At 45.8% G+C, this 16339-nt stretch overlaps 2 protein-coding genes across 6 annotated transcripts in view; one reads left to right on the forward strand and one right to left on the reverse strand.

The window, feature by feature from the left end:
- Nucleotides 1-263: 263 nt before the first annotated feature.
- On the forward strand, nt 264-3644 carry BRD3OS (BRD3 opposite strand). Of its 2 annotated transcripts, none has more exons than XM_082067974.1 (2): nt 264-327; nt 612-3644. In XM_082067974.1, the coding sequence occupies exon 2, from the start codon at nt 1093-1095 to the stop codon at nt 1360-1362; it is 270 nt and encodes an 89-aa protein (XP_081924100.1). In that variant the 5' UTR covers nt 264-327; nt 612-1092; the 3' UTR covers nt 1363-3644. The 2 variants fall into 2 exon arrangements, with proteins under 2 accessions (XP_081924100.1, XP_081924101.1); XM_082067975.1 differs by having other exon boundaries at nt 275-327; nt 840-3644.
- Nucleotides 3645-5050: 1406 nt separating this feature from the next.
- Nucleotides 5051-16339, reverse strand: part of BRD3 (bromodomain containing 3) — a 40597-nt gene continuing 29308 nt past the window's right edge. For all 4 annotated transcript variants that reach the window (XM_082067972.1, XM_082067971.1, XM_082067970.1 and 1 more), the window contains 6 exons: nt 14044-14172; nt 13427-13618; nt 12359-12594; nt 11542-11834; nt 10691-10819; nt 5051-9974 (listed from right to left, as the gene is read on the reverse strand). In XM_082067972.1, coding sequence (XP_081924098.1) covers nt 9859-9974; nt 10691-10819; nt 11542-11834; nt 12359-12594; nt 13427-13618; nt 14044-14172 — 1095 coding nt within the window. In that variant the 3' untranslated portion in view covers nt 5051-9858. The remainder of the gene's footprint in view (nt 9975-10690; nt 10820-11541; nt 11835-12358; nt 12595-13426; nt 13619-14043; nt 14173-16339) is intronic.

Genomic DNA, 16339 nt, shown 5'->3' on the forward strand with positions numbered 1-16339 from the left:
ATCGCCATGCCCTAGACCCACGCACCCCGCTCGGGATGCTCCATTGCCATGTCATAATCCCACGCACCCCACTCGGGATGCTCCATTGCTGGGTCCAGCACCCACACACCCCACTCGGGGAGTCCCATTGCCATGCCCTAGACCCACGCACCCCGTTCGGGGATCCCCTCCGCCGCTCCCCAGGCTGCCGCCCGCCCCGGCCCGCGGCCCCCCCGGTCTCCCCGGCCCCCCCGACGGCCGTTCTGGCTCCTCCCGCCGTGATGCGCTCGGGAAGCGCCGCCGCGCCAGCTCCGCCGAGCGGCGCCGGGGCCGGGCCGGGCAGCAACGGTGGGGCCGGGCGGCGCCGGCGGGGGCGGGGGACACGCGTGGGGGGTGCGGGGAGCCTCGGGGTCCGTAGGGGTGGTGGCGGTGCCCCGCGGGGGGTGCGCAGGGGCAGGAGGGTGCGGGAAGCCCCCGCGGGGCCGGGGGGGGTGCGCGGTGCCCGTGGAAGGGGTCGGGGGATTCCGGGGGTCGGGCGGGAGGTGGGGGGCACGGTGGTGCTGGGAAAAGAGCCCGCGCAGGGCAGGGACCCCCGCTGCCAGGCCTTGGGGTGACCCTCCCTGTGCCACCAGGTTGAAGCCTTGAAGCGGGGCGTCAGGAGGCGATGGGTACCCCAGCGCGGGTACCGTAACCGGGGCTGGAGGCGGCATCTTCTCCTGCATCCCTGAGTACGTGACTGTCCGTCAGTCTGGCATCAGCGTGAAGCACCGGTGGAGAGTTCATGCACAGGCCTGGGTGCTGCTGACCTCCTAGGTCTGACCTCTTAGGCCTGCCTTATAGCTTCGGGATCTTTTCTTCAGGGAAGCAAAATACGTCCAGAGCCACTCAGCCCGTCCTGCCCGTGCTGTGGAGCCACCACTCACGCCTGCTGGGATGCTCCAGGGACTGTCAACAACAAGCAGCTCACGTGTGTGTGGTCCCTTTGCAAGATGAAACATGTAGCGGCATCACCGCTGGATGAGGTTTCAGCCATCCTGGCTTGTTATTTAAGCGAGGCCAGGCTGCCAGTTGTGGTTTTTGGGTGCAGGTACCCCTGCTCCCTCTCCTGAGCAGATGACGGACAAGGTGATGAACGGGAGGGTGCCCCTGCCTGAAAAGGCCTTGTCCGAGGGCTACGCGCGGCTGCGGTACCGGGACACCTCCATGCTCATCTGGCAGCAGCAGCAGCAGAAACTGGAGTCGGCGCCCCCCAACACTTACCTGAGCCGCAGCCGGAGTATGTGGTACTCGCAGTACGGCAACGAAGCCATCCTGGTGCGGGACAAAAACAAGCTGGATGTCTCCAGGGACACGGGGCAATCGAAGTTTTGTGCTATTATGTAATTTCGGTGGTTTGGCGTTAGAAAGCCACACGTGGAGACAAACCAGACTTGCATCAAGCTGGGGGAGATGGGTTTGCACCATCCTCGCAACAGACCTGTGGCTAAAGCAGCGTGTGTGGGATGAGGCCAGAAGGGCTGTCTGAGGTTTACGGTTGTTTTCACTGTTGGTAGTACCAGATTTTGCATGTCATTGAGTGTGTGTAGCAAAACCAGTCTCGCTCAGGAACTCACGAGCTTGTGTTTGCTGCCTGGCATCTTGGCAGGGTCCGTGCTGGACCATGTGTTGCTTCTAAGTGGCTTGTGTACCGTGAGAAACACCCGCTGTCATTTGGGAGCCGTCCCCGGCAGGCACTTGGACTTGCTGGTCCTTACACATTGTGAATTCTGGTGGGAAAGCGGCAAGTGCAGATCGTTTCCATCGAGGCCAAGGTTTTAGGAAGGTGACCTGCAAAACTACCCGGCCGTTACTTGTTCTTCTTGCCCTGCCTCCCTTTACCGACTGCCCTGGAAGTGGTCTCTTACAACCAGGTAACAAAGGGATTTATTGTAGGTGAGAAGAGGGAAAGAATGTGTTTAGAGTTTCACCTGAGCCTTCAAAACACCTGGCAGGAAAAGCGCGCTGCGGTTCCACCCTGCGCAAAGCAAAGGGCCCTCTCTGGTGCCACAGTTTGGTATCATGGTAATGAGAGACAGGAATTCCCACAGATCACCAAGTGAACCGCCCGAAAGGGAGGGACAGGCCCAGGAAAGCACCAGGAAGGAAGCGACTATAAATACATCTGCTAAGGGACGTAAGGAAACTCCCCCCTGCTCTGTACCTGCCCCCAGAGATCTGCTGCAGAAGGAAACAGTTCACTGAAGTTCGTTTCGCATTTAAGTTTTAATGCACGCAGTAGCTTGGAAGAGTTTATCTTCCAGTTTGGGTTGGATAGTAGATTCAGTGCATGTATTTTTGAAGTTGTGTCTGGGAGTGTTTGTTTCAGCTAACTGAGGGGTTTTAAGGGGGAAAAACACTACAGTTGCATTTCTTGGGGACGGAGATTGCTTTTGGGTTGTTTTGTTAGAGCTGAATCCCTAACTTGCTCAAGGCAAGATCAAACTGAGAAGCTCAACCCAGCAAGCCCCTAAACCTGTATTAAAAACAAAGCAGTACCACTTCCAGGGGTGCTAAATATGTGCCCAGGGTTCAGCATTAAAGTATAATATTGGGCTTAAGTCCTAGACTCCGTTTATGTCCTGCCTGGGACATCCCCCTGCACACATGTGCCTAATCCAGCAGCACTTAGGTATAGGCTTAACTTTGAGCAAATCAGTATTTGATGTTGACTTCAGTGTGGATTATTTACCTGCCTAAAACTAGGCACAGGCATTACTTCTATTATATTTATCTAAAACATCATTTGCATTTTTCAAGCACTTTATTAGTTTTTCTTTTAAGATGGTGAAGAACCTTCTCCACCTCTCCCGTGTGGGTTAAATGGTAGAACACACACACTCGAGTTTGCTGAGCAGAACAAACCTGTTTTAATGCGAGATCATAGAGGTTTGATGTCCTCAGCCCTGATCTGTGGCACGTGTAGTCACTGCAAACTACAGGCAGCTCCTTTTGTATTTTAAAGTATTATTTATGCATGTGTTGATGTTTGGCGCATGCTCATAAAATTAAACCTGTTGGGCCTCAGCGCTTTGCAAACCTGCGCATTGCTCTGCGCGCTCAAAGAGTCAAATAGATCTTGCCAGGACTAGCTCTGGATGGGAAGTATTTTGGTGAATAAATGTTGTTCTACTGGGGAAAAAGCATCAGATGAGATTGACAGAACCAGCAAGACACAGGAGCCGTGGCAGCGGAGCCGCTGCGCCGAGCAGGTGAAGGTGGAGCAGCACCCGGGGCTCAGTTGTGAGCAAACAGATGATGATTTACAGACACGGGCAGGAGGTTGGACCGAGAGCTCCCCTGGAACCGCAGGAGGTGGGTTCAGGGCCTTCCCTGCAGCCCAGGGGAACGTGCAAACTCTGGGAGTTTAGGGAACAGCACATCCCCAAAACCAGCTGTTCATTTTCTTTTCTTATAGAAAAATCAGGGTTTGTGTTTTTTTTTTTTTTTCTCAGTTTATTATTTTGGGTATAATCAGTCTCTTTTTGTTCATGCGGCTGGTAAACCAAAATTAAGTTATTTGAAACATTAACTGGACTATACAAGAATAAAAACTTGAGTATGTGCATAAATTCTTCCAGGATTAAGCTGGGCACGACAATACAGGAAGAGTGTGACTTGTTCTTCCATCTCTGTGTGACCGTGACTGTATTATTTCCGTATCTGTGTGTCCTTATTAGTCACAGGTTTGTGGAGTAGCTGCTCTGAGCATTTCTGTAAACCACTCGTGTAGTGTCAATGCACTTGTTTAAAACGCTGTCGTAGCCTCTTGGATAAAGTGCATTAAAATGGTTTGAATGCATCATCAGGAGCAGCTGTTTGTCTTCTGCATGTTAATCACTTTGGCACATGCAGCTGTTTTCACTCCCAGTTCCACCCAGGCAGAAGATGCAGTTTCTCCCAATAGGAATTATTGGGGCAGTGGGTGAGTCCCACCACGTTACCTGTGAAGACTGGCCATGGCTGGGGGAGGCTCCTCCAGGTTCTCAAGCCCAGGAGCCCTGGTCAAGTCTCAGAGGTGCACCAGGGGACAAGGACAGGCTCTGGATGTCACACAACCTCTGTCCGTACAGATATTGGCGTGAGCCGAACCTCAGCTGTGTTTTCCCTGTCCTCAGCCTCTTCCACGTCTGTCAGAAGCAGCTTGATGCACCTAGATGTAACTCACTAGTAAATGCTGAAGTAAACATTGGTTGCCCCACAGGAGATTTTTAAAGGACAAGTTGAACAAACGTTTCCTTTGGGGGTTTTCAATACAACTAAGCAAAGCAGGTTTGCTGAAACCTCAGCGACATTATGGCTTTTAAACCCAGCGAGCAGGAACAGGGTTAGAGAAAGATTAACCCTGGGGAAACGTGGCTTTTGTAACCCTTACCTTACAAATAAGCCAGACATGCATCTGAGAGACCCAACAGCAAACCCAACCTGAACCCTCTCCAATGACTAAAATAGCTCTTGGCCACCGTACAGTAATGACAAGACTCTGCTGTGAATGTGACCAGCCCCATCTCCTATGTCCTGGTCACCCCAGCCGGTTCCTCCTTCAGGTCTTGGTGGCTTTACACTGGTCAGCATTACACCTGCGTGGAAAACATCACCTCTTCTCGAGCGGAACTTACCTCAATCAGATGCAATTCTCACATAATCCAAGACCCCTTCAGACTGTAGGTTTCTAGGAAAAGTCCTTCCTTGGCTGCCCTGGTGCATTAAAACAGGTGAGTGTTGCTCTCACCACCACCAAGGTGTATTTAGAGCACGTCTACACTAAACCAGGATTCAGAGACCCCCAAGGCCCCAGGCTCACCCCTGCTCTGAAGGCAGTTTTACCCATTCATGTAAAACTCCAGCAGCGCCAACAGCCGCACTTGCAAAATTACTTCTGAACTATTTCAATACTTGTGGCACTAGGACTCTCCACACCCAACTGCTCCACCAAAGCTCTACGGGTTTAACTGGAGCGAGTGCAACAGCGGGAAGAGGAGGCGAGGAAAGGGAGAGGAGAGGGGAAAATACGGGATCAAACTGCACACACAAAACAGTTTTTCTTTTTATTATGAAAACAAAACAAATACCCAGGACCAGGGTCCATAATTACCAGTAACATCAAAGATTACCTTCTAACTTTTTTTAAATTCTGTTGTGTTTGAGGCCAGCAATTGCAATAAACAAGCTAAACTACTTACATTGACTCATTTCTTTTCAGTAACTGACATTTACAGGAATATACTAGAAATGGCACTAAAAAGTTGTAAGAAAAAGAGTTACGGTAAATTTGCATGCACATCATACAGAAAAGTAACTTTTTTTTTTAAATATTAAAAAAAAACCTCAAAAAAGAACAAAACCAAAAATACAACAACAAATCTTTCTGGATTGGTTATGCCAGCATCAGGGATAAGTTAAGTGGCCCGTGTCAAATCCTAGCTGGTGGTTTATTTATTTTTAAAAACGACATTTAAAAAGATATGCAAATACCATTTCTTTAAAAAAATGCATCCCATTGTTTTACAAGATAATGCTGCTGTAGTGTAATGAAACCTTACCCTAAATTTATTTTCAACAATGCAGAACCTGCCCACAGTTAGCCCTAGTGGTAACTGCTTGTGTTTGAGAATGTGTCTCTTTAAAATCCAGTACTAAAAGGTTGTGGTTTTTCTTGGTCATGCCCCGACCCCTTCCCCTCAGCTCCAACCCCAACGTTATAAAACACTATTCCTTTCAAAACAAGGAAAAAATTAAAAACTGGTCTAAGAGTCCCCAAAACAAAGAACTAGAGCAGGTAAATGCCGTCTGCTTCTACCACACCAAGAACATGGACAGAGACCCCCCCCCGGTAACTAGTTTGTATTTTTAAATACACACGCAGAGGTGAGTGCGTGTGGGTGCAACTATTATACACCCTCACAAAGAACAGTTACACAGTCCTGAAATATCAGTTCTACAGTTACAAACCCTGTCGGTAGGAAAGTTTAAAATCACATCAATACAAAACTGAAATTATTTTGTACAGACAACATTTGGTTCGTGGAAAACTGTTGTACGCAACAGATTCCTCTAGTGGATGGATCAGGGCTGAGCCCGTGGGATGCGGATCTCCCACCCAGCCCAAGGAACAGGCTGACCTTACAATCAGATAAAGTTCCACAAAGTTTTTAAAGGTGCAGTAATGCTGGTTGATTGATAACAGGTCTGGCCAGATATTGTTTTGTCCAAACAGGAATTCGTCAGAAAAAACAGTTTCAATAAAACTATTTGCGCGTATGTATACATATGAAATCATACTGATTTCAGTGAAGTTTCCCCTGGAAAACAAAGTTAAACTTTGTTTGTTCAAGAAAAATTCTACCATAAAAATTTCTTTTTTTTTAATTCTTAAGTTTTAAAATGTTATTTCAAATGTTAAATGTTTGATCATTTTAAAGATCTCTCATTACATCTGTACTGACGTGTCATGCAATACAAACTCAGTTAAATAAATGCTCTATTGTTTCAGTTTCCAACTCATTTAAGGGCTGCTGCTACTTACTATGGACTGAAAACATCTCTTCTTTCCTGGAGATACAAGAGGCACCACTACTGACATATCGGAGATAACGAGCACTACAACGTGAAAATGAAAAAGCGTAAGAACAACATTTTGAAATTGAGAGTCAGCAGTTTCTTTCCTGAAATGACGGTCACACTGAAATGGATTTCTCCTCTGAACTGCCATTTCATCAGGAACACCCTGTGTTCCACGGTGACAGAAGTTACTACTGAACAGCAGCCCAAGTCGCAGTTGGGTGTTATCAAAGATACGCGGGTGGTTTTTCATATTCCTTGGTGGTTTTGGTTGCTTGTTTATCTTGCAAATCCCCAAGCAAGGACAAGTTTGCCACATAAACCCAGGATCCTCTGGCACTGCAGACAGTCCCAGGCCAGGCCGCTTTCCATCACTTCACACTTGGTCCCCAGCCCTTTGGTTCTCACCTTCCCACTGGTGTCAGGGGGACAGACCTCGGTGTCCCAGGGGAACATCTGTACGCCGGTTGTCCCCGATGTCCAAGGTGCTGCAGAGCCGGGTCCCCAGGCTTCAGGTGGCGGTGACGCTGGCGAGAGCCGCCGCTGGGTTTGTTCTGCACTGCGTTACATCAAGGGCACAGCTCAGGTTAATGCGCACGGGAAAAGGTTTCCAGCCGGGAAAACTGGGAGCTTGTTTAGAGTTGTCACGGTATTGACTTGGTTGCAATTAACCATAATATCAGTTGGTTTTGATAATGCGAGTCTCAGACAATAGGAGAAGCACAGATGAAACCCAATCTCCTTAAAAAAAAACCTAAGCTCTTAATTAGGTGCATATTACATTTCCTCATAGTAAATTCTGAAAATATATTACTAAGGATCTGTCTAGGTGAAGTTTTTGTTAAGGGCAGAATTTTTAAAAAGTATAGGAACTAAAAATAACTCCACTGTTAAAAGAAAAAATATTAATTTCAGTAAGAATCACCCTAGTTCATCCACTTGCAAATACTACGGGAAACTATCTGCAAAGACGTGAGAGCCTCCTGCCAATGGGCCCAGCGCCCTGGAGGCTGCAAAAGGAGCCAGGATACCCAGCAAACTCCAGGAGGATCTCGGTGGCTCACAGCAGCACTCCCAGCACTTTGGAAAAACAAAACCAAACCAAAACACACCAACCAAAACAAAAAAGGGGGAGTTTTTTCTACAGCAAACTGTGGGGAGCATGTTATTGTCACTACACAGATAAGACATGGACAGAGACACGTCAGCTGTAGGAGATGCACGTCTGAGCACTCAAAGGCTGATCTGTGAAAGACAGATATAAATATATACATATGCAAGAATAAAATTCTTGCTAATTCCGTCTCCTAAGTGTCTAAGTGTTTGTGTCTAAAATCTCAGGTGATGGGCAATAAGTGACAGGCAGGTGAGTGTGGATGTGGTTAGAAGTGCAAATCTCTTTATGATAGAAAGAATTTACAATAACTTTCTGCCCTTCAGATTACAAAATTTATATAATTATAGTAGTGGTGTTTTCCTAAAATTGGATCGTGAAAGAAAAAACCCACTGTTCTACAAAAGAATAAAGTGGGGGCAAAAGAGACCCCTGGAAATATTACAGGAAATATAATAATGTGCTGTATCAAGGAATTGTATCTACCTGTACGTCTCCGAAATCTGTATAAAACAGGAAAAAATGGGGCTGGGGTGAAAAGATAAAGAACATCCCAAACATGACAGAGCACCAGACACAAGACAGACTGGAATGTAGCACCTGTTGGTATAAAGTCCATTGGATTTAAATAAAGTATCAGATTTTTATTTGCTTTTTTGTTGTGTGGGGGTTTGTTTTTGTTTCACTTTGTTTTTTAAATCTGATTCAAACCACTTGAAAAGCCTGCATTTCTGTTAGCCTGCATAACGCAGCTTTGGTTTGGTTATTTTTTAGTAAGTTTTAAATGACCAGTGGTGTTTAATAAATAAAGTACTTGTATATACACAAAATTAGGGACAGTGAAAGCAGACTGTATTGCAGCAATGCAAGTCAAAATGTAAGGCTGGACTAAAACTGCAAGCCTTAAAAAAATGGTCTGGTTTTTTCTCCCTTTCCTCTTTTTCCTTTGTATTGAGGTGTAAGCATTTCAATGCCTGGAAACCTGTCCCCCTGCATGACATGCAGTAGCATATTCCTCTCCTAGGAGCTCACTGCTGAAATAAGGAGGGGAAACAAAAGGAAACAAAACCAAAACCAAACACACACAACATCCCTCTGCAAATCTCCTGCCAGCTCAGCCTCAGGTGGAGCTCAAGCGCTCCTTTATTTTAAGCCCAGACTGAGGTGCTTGTCATGGAGAAAGTAATTAAGCACGTGTCTAATAACGAGCGCATAACTTGCCCTGGTCACTCTGCAAGGATCACTCTGGGGTCCAGCTGTGAACTTCCAGCCAGAGACTGGTTTCAATTAAACGAAAACTTTTCATACAGAGTGTCCATTTCCTGGAAATTATCTATTTGATGTTAAAAAACTGAGTGTCCCTTGCTCCTTTTTTTGCAACATATCCCCAAGAAAAATGAAATTTTAGTGAAAAAAAATAAATTCAGTGACTTATATATTGCTCATGTGCTTGAAGTTGTAATACATTCATGCTCAAATACCTTCCTGAACGGGTGCCCTTGCCTCTACCAAGATTAAAAAAAAGCATGTTAGCAATCCACAGTACATGAGAATTTTTTGATTTTTTGTTTTTATGTAAAAAGATGATAGCATCTGACATTTTCATCACACTGTAGACTTTGAGATTAAGAATACTAGTGCTAATAACAAATACACCAACTAGTTCAAAAGCTAACATCTTTCAGATACAGTACCATTTTACAGAGATTTCTTTTAAAAAAAGATTAGTTTTTTTACCTTGTGTGACCCAGGCAGGCTTATTAAAGAGAACATTCTGGGGAGAGGGAAGGGGCAGGAGGGAAATGTACTACAAACCTTGCAGAACTTTCTATTTATCTCCTGCTAAGAGCTCAAAAGTTCTTCCATTTTCAACCAATCTTCTTCAGTTAAAATGTATTTTAGAGACTTTATGCAAAGGGAACTATTTGTCATAAAGTCTAGTCAACACACACACACGCGCAAAGATCTTTGACCTATTAAAAGACAGCCCCCCAAAAAATGGAAGATAACTTTTATAACACTGAATTAAAAAATAAAAAAGTCAGAGAGAGAAGAAAAAAAACCTGACCACTGTGAAACAAGAGCAGTATATATTAAGAAAAAGGAACACTGCAGAGCATCGGTGAGGGTGATGTCCGTTTTGTGTTTTGTGTCTAAGTGTCCGTAGCTCATTCCGAATCGCTGCTGTCCGAGCTGGAGCCGCTGGAGCTGCTGCTCCCGGACTCGGAGGAGCTGCTGCTGCTGAGCCGGGAAGGGCCTCCCGAGGGAGCCGAGCCGGATTTCTCTGCGGGGAAGAAGGCAGCGACGTGGTTACTTGCGAGGAACTGAACTACAGAAGGTTTGCCACCAGCCTTCATGCTCTGTGGCTTCGTTCACAACTTTGTTTTGCCTGGGCAGGTTATTCACCTGCAGCCTTCGCTTGCTGCAACAAGGCCCACCACACCAGTGGATATCAAGGTTTCTCATGCTGCAGGTGACCATGAAAGTTTGGGATGCACACAGGAGAGCAGAGCAGCTGCATCCACAGTCCTGCGTGCTTCAGTGCAACCTCCCAGCCCAAGAAAACCCCACTTGACTTGTGCAAAGCTTGAAGCAGCTTGGCTTGCACTGAAATAACCTTTTGTATCATTTTTCACACTATTGCACTACGTGGGGGCTTGGGCTTTTTTAATCCCACAATGGAGAAAACCCATCCTTTAGCTGCTCTGCGCTGCTGGTGTGTGTGCGGAGTCCTGCGCAGGCTAACACAGAGCAGACAACCCTCCTCCTTCTGAAGGATGAATTACCTGCAGGACACCTTGCATTTACAACCTGGGAGGAGCTTTCACCGGAACAGGGACCAAAGCAGCCCCCACAGAGCAGCTCAGTGACCAGCTGGGGTAACTGTCACAGAGATAAACCCAAGTCTCCAAGGCAGCAGCAGTTCTGCCTTGGTGAGGAAGTCTATATACATACGCAACTATCTGGGCACTCTTAGCACAGTAAAACCAAAGCCATTACCTTTCTTTGCAGGTTTCTTGTTGTTGTTTAGCTGCCCACTGACATCCTGTAACCGTTTTTCTAGTTCTTTCTTCTTTTCCTGAGCTAACTCTTCTTTTGACTTTGCTGCTTGCTTTTTTCCACTTGCAGCTGTGGAGGAGGAACGCACAATTTCTGAAACTGCATGGTTGCAGGTGAAAAACAGAGTGGACATCGCTATTTTACAGGGTATGTAAATCTGTGCAACCACTCTGCAGTGACACTGGTAAGATCATGTGCCCACACAGCAACTGCACACCCCAGATGGACGACAACACATGAAGTTGTCCCCTTCATCCAATCATCATACTGTAACATGCATTTTTTAAGAGAGACCTTCTGGGCGTTTTTGGGGTGAATGCACAATTTGGACACTTACAGCCAGAATCCGCAGGGTGCTCAGGTGACTTTGTGCAAGTCATTTATTCCCTTGGTGTTTCAGATCCCAACCACGCTTTTTGTTTCCTTCCTAATTAGATGCTAAACTATTCAGGAAAAGAAACTGATCCTTCCAGATGTGTGCACATAACACCTAACACAATGAGACTGAAACCTTTATAGTGCCTTCTAGATTCTAGATAAGTAATAAAGGTATCACATGGGTCTTGTGGAGGAACACAATAGTCCTCCAGGTCTCCACGGCATGACATCATGGGAAGAAAGAACAGAACAATAGAAAGTTTCTGTACATTTTCTTGGGAGAAAAGAATCTCTAAAAATGCCTGTCATCACATACCCAACAGCTGGATTATAGAATCCCAATACACATGCCCTGACTCCAAAGCTGAGCCCAAGAGCTGGTGGGGGAACACGTGTCCCAGGAGGTAACTTACAAAACGGTTTCCTTTGTTTTTTCTGTAAACAAGATTTCACGTATCTCTCCAGTTCTCGTAAAGTTGTGGGCTTCAATGTTTCAAAATCTATTTCTATCTCGTCGGGATTGGAGTCTCTGAGGGAAGGTTCCCGTGACTGGATGATGTGCACCACCCTGCCCAGTTTCTCTCCAGGCAGGCGATTGATGTCCAAGCTGAGTTGTCGTTTCTCATCATAGGTCATGGGTAGACCTTCCTCCTCTTCGTCTGAATCGTAGGTTGCAGATGCCTGTTTGCCTCCCTTCTTGGGCTGCCTGGGGGGTTGGTAAGTATGGAAACATTCATGGGTATATAAATGCAATAACTCCTTTTTTCTACCCCCGCCTTGGAACAAACATCCCAATGCTCTTGGCTTTGAACCTCTAGCCAGATGGCTTAAACAGCACCACAACTTCTGAAAAAGTTCAGAAATCTGACATCAGCTGTTCTACTCCTATTATATTTTAGCCCCGTAAGGCATGACAACAAGCCCATGTAGCAGCAGGGGGGCAGCAATGGAATGGCACATTCGTGCTGGCTGCACAAAAGGCAAAAACCAAAACCTTATCTGAGAGTGATCAGGCATGGACTCTTAAGAGAGACGGGCAGTGGAAATATGACTGTTCCAGTGCCAGCTCTAACTTAAAGACTCCCTGGAGTTGTCTGGGAATAGGGACACGATTCAGCAGCAAATTAACTGCTGTGACAACTGAGCTTCACCAGGAATCCAATGGGGACAGAAGAACTGGGCTGGAAGCTCTTGGTATCCCCTTTAAGACAACATGCAGAAGGCTCTTACCTGTTAGCTGTGGTTGTGCTGTTAGCTTTCTTTGCTGGGGCTTTCTTCTGTTGGGTTTGTTTCGGTGGTTGAGCCACCTTGGGTTTCTTATCTTCCTCAGCTTTTACTTTGTGCTTTTCTTTTTCCTTCTCTTTATCTTTCTTTTTCTTCTCTTTTTCCTTCTTCTCTTTTTTTTTCTTTGGTTTGTTCACTGGCGCTTGTGACAACGCAGCTAGCTGCTCATGGACGGCCTTTAGCTGGGGGAGAACAGGGGAAAAATTAACCAGAGTTCAAGGCAAGAGAGCTGATGCCTCCACACACCCTTCCTCTACACCCCAATGTGTAAGTACATTCCAAAGTCATCGATCAAGCAGTCTAGTGATTGAACTCAGGAGATTTTGTTTGAGTTGAAATTCTTTAAAAAAACTGCAGTGCAAGTATGCAGAACCTGACCCAAATGAAAACGTGTTCTTGTTTTATAGGGGCAAATAAAAATTAAGCTTAATAGCTCCATCTAGAGTCCTGACAACTTGGTCTCTGAAATCCTGGGTTCACTTTGTGGCTCTCCTACTAGCTTGCTTTGAGACACCGGATAAGCTATTTTATTAGTGCTTTGTTATATTATGGTAGCACACAAAAACGCCATAGCATCTGCATAGTAAGAAAGGTTGTGACTTAGGCATTTGCAACCACAACAGTCAGAACAGCTCACTTCTAGAGATGGGGTACTTGGAGGACAATATTGCACAGGAAGCTTGTGCCAGATTTTGTTACGCCTGAGGTCACACATAAAATGGGGGTCTCTGTTCTTCCAAGATCCCTGGCATTGTGTACACCTTCATTCATGTGCTGGGATCCCAGAAGGAAGCACAGATCATCAGCACTGAGAATGGCTATGTCAAAGAAAATAAACATCACATCAAACATGCACTTATTTCACAGCTGAGCATTTTTCCCCTTTAGCTGGCGGAAAGGAGATTGCTTTGCTGCATCCTGGCCTAGATGGGATTTTTAAGAACAAAATTAAACCCTTCCTCTTGCTCTGCCCTTTCTATTGCACAGACACACACAGCTTGGCCACTGCAATACCTGCTCCTGGAGCTCTGCCAGCCGAGTCGCTCGCTCTTCTTCCGAGTCCGAGCTGTCCGAGTCAGAAGAGCTCTCCTCGCTGCTGTGGCTGCTCTCTGTGCTTTTGCTCACCACTGGTGCTGTTGGTGGAGGCGGAGGTGGGGCCTCTGCGGGCTCATCGGGCATCTTTGCAAACCTCATCTCAAAGACATCCTACAAAGAGGAAGGAAAAACTGGTGACGAAAGGAGCCTCCGCCACCAAGACCACACTTTGGCCTTTTAAACACACCAGACACCCCACTATGGGTCAGGGTCTTACTGCACTACACGAGCTGCTGTACAAGGAAATAATAATGTACAGATGGGCAAACATATTCCATAAGCCCAAGAAAATTATCTCATTACTTTATAGAGCGACAATTATAACATTTTTGGAGCAGAATGTGGCTTTAGGCCGTGCCATATGATGAGCACAACAGTTCTGCAGCAGAGAACGTCGCTCTTTCCATGGGCTGGAGAAATCACCAACTCTCTCTCCCTTGCTGGTGCCAAGAGCAGATCCATGCTTGGATCTCCAAACTGACACCTTGTAGCTGAACTAAATGTACTCTGGAAGTCGCATTTGCCAACACCTTTACCTGGAGCTTCCTGGCCATCGCTACCACTTCGTGGTCTGGAGGATTGTACTTGTAACAATTAGAGAACATTAACCGAATATCTGCTGCAAAACCTTGTGCATCCTGGTATTCGCGACTGTCCATTTTTTTCTGCAAACAAACAAGCCAAAAGGGAAAGGGGAAAAAAGCCATAAGCAAAAGGCATTTGTAGCAACCGCATGGAGGACACGTGCATCTTGGAGACAGCTCAGAACAGCCTAAAAAAAAAAAAATCACATTTCTCTAAGAGAACAGTAGTTTGATCAAGCTTATTAGTTCCTAAATAACATCCAGAGTTTCTGGTTTTTAAAACAAGCAAGCAAACAAACACCAGACAACCAAAGAAGCTGATATTGTTCCATAACAGTTTAAACACTTCAAGATTCTAAATTTGGGTTGTTTTCTTTTTCTAAATAGTACTATATAAATCTGCCAGGGCCCACATTCTATTAGAAAATAGAGTCATTTAGAAAAAGGGTTTGCTGGATCAGAAACTGATGTAAACATGGAAAGAAAGGGCATGAGTCAACAAGCAACCAAGTTACAATTACAGGAGTACCTTAAACATAGATTTTTATGTGCTGCTTGGGTGTATTTGTCCTGTAAATCTGAAAGGGCAGAAAATATCATGACCACCTAACTCTGACTTCCTGCTAACGCTGGCCATGAATTTTGCCAACTTGCATCTGGAGTCAGATGGGCAAAGTCGTCCTTGGTCTCCCAGACAACCACCAAGACATCAATGAGTTCTCACATTCTTTCCATATCAAATCCCAAACACTGAGGAGTTGAAGAAAACATTAACCCTCTCCCAGGGTGCTATCTTCTTATTCTCAAACTAAATGCAAAACAATGACTGTGCTGGCTATGAAAAAGAGAAGTTTCTCACTGCATTAAGAAAACAAGCTCCATTTCAGTCAAACCAGCACACCCTGTGAATCTGAAAGGGCAGAAAAGATCACAACCTGTGACTTTCTGCTAACACCATGCATGAATCTGGCAATTCCTACAGCAAGACAGGTATTTACAGTTACTACAACACCTACTTTTGATTTAAAAGTCCAACTGATAGAGAACAGATACAGAATTCACCCTTTATGAACTTATAATGTTGTTTCCTAGTGTAGTGAGGATAAGTATCAGGCACTAAACATTTGCACATTGTTGCTTTATTTTTCCACTCTCACTTTTGTCCACTTCTCTTGCTGCTTGGGACTGAATGACTTGGGTTTAGAGAACAGTTCACAGCATTTCTAGAACTTAACTGATTTTATGCGTATGTTACCACTCTGTACGAAACCGTAGCTCCACTTACTCCTACCAAAAGGAAAAAGCAGCTAACACTAGATTCCATTTGCATTTAAAAGACCCAGGTTTAAAGAAATTGTCTGTTTGCCAAGTGGTTGCAGGCCCCTGTTTTGCATGACTTGTGCACCTGCATCCCCCATCTGCAGTAAGAACCCCTGCACCACCACAGCTGAATGGCACAGCACATCAGAGCACGGCACGCTCCTTCCAGGTACGACGTCGTATTTGCCAAAGAACACAAGAAGAATCATGAATGCAGCTGCCCTTTTGTCACCTGGGCATTTAAGACAATCCCAGACACTGGCTCAAGTGGCAGCAAAACACTTTCGGTGTGCCAGTGACAGCCAGCAGAAATACTTCCTGCACATCGAAGAAAGTCTCACCTCCAACACCACCAGTTCCAATGGCCAGCTGACAAGCAGAAGATGAGAACTAGAAAAAAAAACCACACAGCTTTGCTCCATTGGTATTTAGGAGGGATTCAGAGAAACCTCCCAGTCTACTGGGAGAAACACCTTGAATATCGGGCCATACTAAGCTAAGCTCTTGAAGAGCCAGGTATGAACCACACAAGCATCACAGTATTTCCTCCCCTCCCTGAGTACCAGGTGATCATCACGTTGCGGTTGGAATTGCTCAGTGTAAGCCTATCGGGACCACACATCATGCCAACAAGTAGACAGGCAGCAGTTTCTGGAAATGGGATACTATCAATTGAATCCTATGAAATACAGCACCTCTTCTTCTCAGGGTGCAACACAATCCCAAGGATACAAGTTTAAACAGCCAGACTATCCACAAAGAGGAGAGGATGCCATCATACAGTCTGCTTTGCAGGGCAGAAAAAAAAAAAGATGTCCCAGGTTATGGGAAAAAAAGGAGAGGGGAAGGAAGCAAAATATAAAAATATCCAGATGATATCCAAACAGGTTCAGTTTTGCACCCCTGTCCCTTCCCCCTCCCCCAAAAG

The sequence above is a fragment of the Streptopelia decaocto genome (assembly GCF_964273445.1).
Source record: "Streptopelia decaocto genome assembly, chromosome: 17".
In the NCBI taxonomy this organism is placed as follows: Eukaryota; Metazoa; Chordata; class Aves; order Columbiformes; family Columbidae; genus Streptopelia; species Streptopelia decaocto.